The 5,825-nt window shown below is 49.7% G+C and overlaps 1 protein-coding gene across 7 annotated transcripts in view; it reads right to left on the bottom strand.

Moving 5' to 3' along the window:
• The window catches only part of rasal2 (RAS protein activator like 2), a 68,019-nt gene that overhangs the window by 8,371 nt on the left and 53,823 nt on the right, over positions 1-5,825 (bottom strand). For all 7 annotated transcript variants that reach the window (XM_005945785.3, XM_042213569.1, XM_042213570.1 and 4 more), the window contains 5 exons: positions 4,896-5,049; positions 4,429-4,527; positions 3,695-4,249; positions 3,141-3,285; positions 1,679-1,823 (listed from right to left, as the gene is read on the bottom strand). In XM_005945785.3, the coding sequence (XP_005945847.1) occupies positions 1,679-1,823; positions 3,141-3,285; positions 3,695-4,249; positions 4,429-4,527; positions 4,896-5,049 (1,098 nt within the window). The remainder of the gene's footprint in view (positions 1-1,678; positions 1,824-3,140; positions 3,286-3,694; positions 4,250-4,428; positions 4,528-4,895; positions 5,050-5,825) is intronic.

Here is a 5,825-nt window from a genome sequence, read left to right as displayed (position 1 = left end):
CACACACACACACACACACACACACACGAGTTGTCAGAATGTACGATTTTACTCTCAGATAAATGTTTTGCTTGTTTGTGAATTTAAAGGTCATTAAAGGCAAATAAATAATGGTTATTTGCCTTTAATGAGACAAGATGCAGCAGAGATGAAGCAGAGCTGCAGTCGTCTGGTCTTCCTCTCAGATACTCTAAAGCGGCGGCTGGAAGGCAACAGCTCAAACTCACTGTGAACAACTAACAGCAGAATGAGCCTTTCTAAGCACGTTTCTATTGTAAGTGGCCAAAGTCCATCTGCGCCCTGAAATTTTGCTAGCAGCTTTTACCAGAAGTCCCGACCGATTCTTATTCTTCACCGTCAGGTTACCAAACCAGGCAGCGATACAAAAGGACATCACAGATTCGATAAAACTTCTATAAAACAAAGACAACAGATGAGATGAGACATTAAAAGATCTCATTTTCCTTAAAAAGAACCGTCGTTGTTGAACTTTTTTAGTGGCATCAGCATGAGATTCAAAACAGTTTATGATCAAGTACCACAGAGAGATATTTATAACTCTCAACGATCCAATATCAGCGGGTTTAATGACGGAGGGTGATGAGCTATAAGAGGACTTCCTAAAATCTATAATCATGTCTTTAGTTTTTGGCACATTAAGTGAGAGGAAGGACTCATCACACCATCTACAACCTGTCCACGGCCTGACTCGTCCCCACTAGAAGACTGACGATCACTGTGTCGTCAGCAAACTTCAGGATGTGTCTGTTTGTGAAACTGCTGCGACACTCACTCGTGTACAGAATGAACAGGAGGCAGCAGGCTGGGGTGATGCAGCAGAGCAGGAGAGCACATCAGGAAACACATGATTCACCCTCACACATCGTGACCTATTAGTCAGACAGTCTGTCACCCAGCCGACCACACTAGTTTAAAATGATTGTAAAGCCTGTCAGCAAGTAAGAGGGGTTGAATTGTGTTGAATGCTGATGAAAAGTCAGCAAATAATAATCTTGCGTGGGTGTGGGGGGCCTCAAGATGCTTATAAAAGATGCAGGAGTGTGACAGCAGCGTCCTGCACACCTCTCGCTGCTCTACAGGCGAACTGGACGGGGTCAAGATGGTGTTCAACATGCATTAAAATCTCCTTCTTAATTATCTTCTCAAATGTCTTCATCACTAAAGAAGTCAGAGCCACAGGCCTAACATCATTCAGTGCCTGAGCAGAACTGCCCTCAGCAGCAGGAACAATGACAGCATGTTTCCAAAGCTGAGGCACCGTCTGTAGCTCTGAAGAAAGTGAGAAGATATGGTGAAAACCCCACTCAGCTGATCTGCACAAGCTCTCAGTACCTGTCCACAGACGCTGTCAGGTCCAGGACTCTTACTCTTAGTGTGTCTGAAGAGATTAGCTCCCCCCCCCCCCATCAATACAACATGATGGGGGGGTGATGGTGCTGGTCTGCCTAGAACAGTCAAAGTTCTCAAAACGCAGGTAAAAACTGTTGAGACTGATGCCAGACGTTTGTCAGAGGTAAACGCCTCTAACGTGATATTACTTTTAGCTTTGGTCTGTAGCCCTGCCGTTGTTTTCATACCAAGCCAAGCTCTTTAGGGTGTTTGAGAGAAGTTTAAAGACTCCTCTCAAACACCCTCAGCTGCTGGGACCCAGTCGTACCAGTATGAGTTGATAATCTTGCAGAAGGCCAGCTCGCAGCACATCTTCAGGTTGCTCTGATGTTCGGCCAGGTCTCCGGTGGAGCATCGGCTCGGGTCCACCTCGCAGTTCTCGTCCGACTCGTACAGAGCTTTAATGAACTCGCCTGCAGACACAGACGGACGAGGCATGAAGACAAACTGACGACCGGGCGAATCAAACCACACAGGAAACAGTTTTTTAGGAGGCGGCTGAATTTACTGGACACGTCTTCCCTTCATACTCTTAACGTTTCACGAGTCGCAGCACGTCTGAGCACCTGTGTTGAGGAGCCACCTGTCCCACATGCTGTTTCAGAGTGAAACGCAGCCAGGTCCAAACCAGTATGAATTTAAATATGAACTGGAGCGACTGGTTTCACCTTTCTGGCTCTCTCATTAAGAGTGAGGCCTTCACTGTCAGCAGAGAAACTCTGTATTTACAGCTTCCATCCATGTTAATCTTTAATGAGTCGCCCTCTGAACCTGATGACTGTTTAACGGGCGACACAGCGCGATGACACGACTCGGCGAGCTGAAAATTTGATCAGCTGAAAATACGACAATAAAAAGTCGCTGTGACAATCAAACGCCTTTAATCGATGAAACCTGCCGAGGAGGCAGGAACTTATTTCTATTTCCAGACATGAAGCTATAAATATTTTAACGAGGGTGACGCTGCTCGTGTCTTTGAAGCGTCTCTCAGTAACAGTTTGAAGAAGCTTTATTGGTTTGTAATGGCGGCGGTCTCAGCGGGCCTTCTGCTGTCACGGCCTCGACTATTTACAGCGTCTCTTCACAGCAGAGCAGAATCAGCCGGAGGAGGATGAGGATGATGCAGCAGAGCAAACGCATAATTAAAAATAATTTAAAAACTCAGTCTGCTGACAAAATCTTCACCGACTTTCTTCTTCATGTGTTTTTTTCTTTTTCCTGGCGTCAGCTTTGCCGGCGAGGTGGCGTCTGCTCTGTGGAGCAGCTTTGCATGACTCACAGTTCATAATAATCCTCCTTTATCTGACACCAGGACTCTGTACAGCTGCTCGGTTTATCCTGTCTGAAACAAGCAGCTTTAGCTCCTCCTCCTTTAAACCAACTTTCAGAAACGGCGGGTGGGCGTGGCTTCTGAGATTACCATAAAAGGATACCTCATCTCTATGACATCGTACGAATCCAAGAGTACAAAAAACTGTGTGAAACTGCACGTTTAGTCAGCGGCTCGGCGCTGCTCATAACTGATTCATTGATTAGATGCTAAATAATTATTTAACTGCCAATTATCAATACAGCTGATTATCATTTTTAAGACCTCTCTGACACTAGGTTTGGATATTTTGTTTTCTTAATTGTAAACCTCTGGGTCCAATAACAGTTTAAAAGTTCACAGGATAAACAAGGTGACTCCGCCCACCAGACGGCAGGTTACAGGTGTGTGCGAGGCTCACCGAGCGCGTCGTGCAGGTATTTCTGTCCCACCAGCTTCAGATACTCCTCGATGGCCTTGGTGGCCAGCGTGTTCTCCCTGAAGATCAGGACGTCGTGGTCGGCGCATCGATCCACCTCTGACATCACCAGGTCTGTCAGGAAGTCCTGAGGAAGAAGAGGCGGAGATGAAGAGGGCGCCATCATAGTTAATCGGCTCACTTACAACATTGGTGCATTTACAAACGCTGCACGCCTCCTCTGTGATCCATGACATGAGCTTCACTGACCAACTCTGGTTAATGTTAATGGAGTTATGGAGTAAACGTGCTTTATGCATCATTTTGGGCTTTTACTGAATCTGCACGGATTCACTGGAATCGTCGAGGATGGGAATCCTCGGGCAGCGAGCATTTATGGAAACGCCGTCGTATTTGGGTCAGACTTTCTGCTGTTATGCTGATATTCAGGAACCCGTGTGAAGGCGGGTCCAGAGCGAGCGCTACCTGCAGTTTAAACCTCTGGGCTGACATGTTTAGCTAACAGGAAGTCAAACGTCAGCGTGGCTGATTCTGACCTTTGCCCTGCCCGTGCTCTGCAGGATGTGGACCAGCGCGCACGCCATCTCCTCCTTGTTCTTCACGCTGATGACGGGCTCGAGCACCGAGCACAGCATGGTGTAGTTGTTGGTGACGAACTCGGCGAACTCCTTGTACTGCTCCATGGGCAGGATGGAGATGGTCTGGAAGCGCGACTTGATGCGGATCGACGGCCCGCCGCCTTTGCCCTTGCTGGTGGTGGGCGTGCTCACCGGGTACCACTTCTCCACGAACTGCCGGCCCGTCACGCTCGCCACCGGGATGTTGACCAGGCCCACGTAGTTGTTCTTGTCCTTTTTCTTCTTCTTGTCCACGTCGCGGTAGATGTGCACGGTGATGCTGTGCACGCCGGGCAGGCTGGAGAAGTCAAAGTACTCGCCCCAGAACAGGCTGTCGTGGCGGGTCTTGCTGGTGGTCCGGGCGTACAGGACGTCGTCCAGACACAGCTCGCAGAAATATTTCTTCTTAGGCGGCAGGTCTTTGGCTTCGATGATCCAGAGTCGCAGCAGGTTCTCGGCGCGCCGGCAGTTGTCCTGCGAACGCAAAGAGTCTGTTAAACTGATTTTGTGACAGCACAAACTAACGGACTGCAACTGCAGTTCCTCTGATGGCCACTAGAGGCGTTACAGCAGAAGTAAATATTTCATGGGTGCAGCAGCAGGACAGGAAGTCGGCGTTGAACTGAACAAACTCTTGGTAGAGCTCGTCTCACCTTGTTGGGCTGAATCGTCCTCCTCAGGTTCTCCATCCACTTGTCTCTCTCTGAGGCCGATGTGCAGCTGAAACACTTGCTGCCGCCCGAGTACGTCACCTGACAGGTGAGACAGAGAGGGAGGGTCATCGAAACAACCAGGGCTGCAAAGTGACACGACTACTTACAGGTACCTGCTAAAACATCCAAAGGTAACAAGACCGGGACACAAAACATATCTGCTCTTTTCTATATCCGTCTTTATTTATTCTACAGCTGAAAGGACCTGATCAAACTCATCGTTTATCAGTTTTGTGACGTCAAAGTGGAGCTACATCAGTCACAACGAGCAGCGTGGATCCACTTCACGAGCGTCAGTAAAAACGAACGCTGCCCTCCAACACAATCAACAATTAATTAGAAAATCTTTCTGCTGTTAATCATCAGCTTTAACTGAAGCTCAGCTCAGACGTTTCGCCGTGCTTCACCTCGAAGCAGAACTCCTGTCCCAGGATGCTGCTGTGCAGAGGCTTGATGAACACGTCCTCCTCCATGCTCAGGTCCAGAGCCTCCACCGCGCTGCCCGGGCTCAGCAAAGACTCATGGGAGCTCGACTCCTTCAGCTTGGGAAGCACGCGAGATCTGGAAGACAGGAAGGAGATGGAAAGGTAAACGGATGTTAGGGCGAGTTTAAACCACAGGGGGCGCCGCTGAGCCCGGTAAGCGGCGCCACCGACTTCACCAAACTCCACCCGAGCCGAGAGCACCTACGAAAAACAACCACAGAGCCAGGAGAGGGGGGGGCCCCAGAGCATCCCTCCCACCTCGACCCTCCGGCAGACGCGCAGCAGCTCTGGTCACCGCCGCCGCCGCGCTTCACCCACACAGTCCAGCAGCCGGTAAACAAATCCTGAGACGGCCAATCGCATCCTGCCTGCGGGACCGTAACCGTGGCAGCGGCCCCCGCTGGGACAGCCGGCGCTTGGCAGCGAGTGTGACGCAGCGAGGAGCGTCTCAGAGGACGCAATAACGAGGAAGAGCTGCAGCGCTACGAGCAGCAGAAGAATATTGAATCATTCAATACAGCTCCAATAAATCAGAATAAACTCTGCAACGAGGCTTCACGGTCACGTGACGGCGCCGACGGCGCTTTTGCAGTTCAGAGCTGATTTTTAAACAGAAACTGGTGAAGCTGCTTTTACCTTTGATGCTCCGACCGGCTGGACCCGCTCACATCAGCCACACCACAACTTCTGCTTTTTATTTGAGCCTCAAACAAAGTTTTCTGCAGATAAAATCTGAACCTGCGTCTCTGAGAAGCTCCTGTTTCAGGTGGTTTCACTTCCCCGTGTTTATCCAGCGCTGGTTTCCAAATGTTTCCCCGAAGCTCATCGAAGGGTCGGCCGGTTCGTAGCCCC

Source organism: Haplochromis burtoni, unplaced genomic scaffold (genome assembly GCF_018398535.1).
Source record: "Haplochromis burtoni strain Fernald_Lab_line unplaced genomic scaffold, NCSU_Asbu1 Contig_455, whole genome shotgun sequence".
In the NCBI taxonomy this organism is placed as follows: domain Eukaryota; kingdom Metazoa; phylum Chordata; class Actinopteri; order Cichliformes; family Cichlidae; genus Haplochromis; species Haplochromis burtoni.
This window is presented reverse-complemented; position numbering and strand designations above follow the sequence as displayed.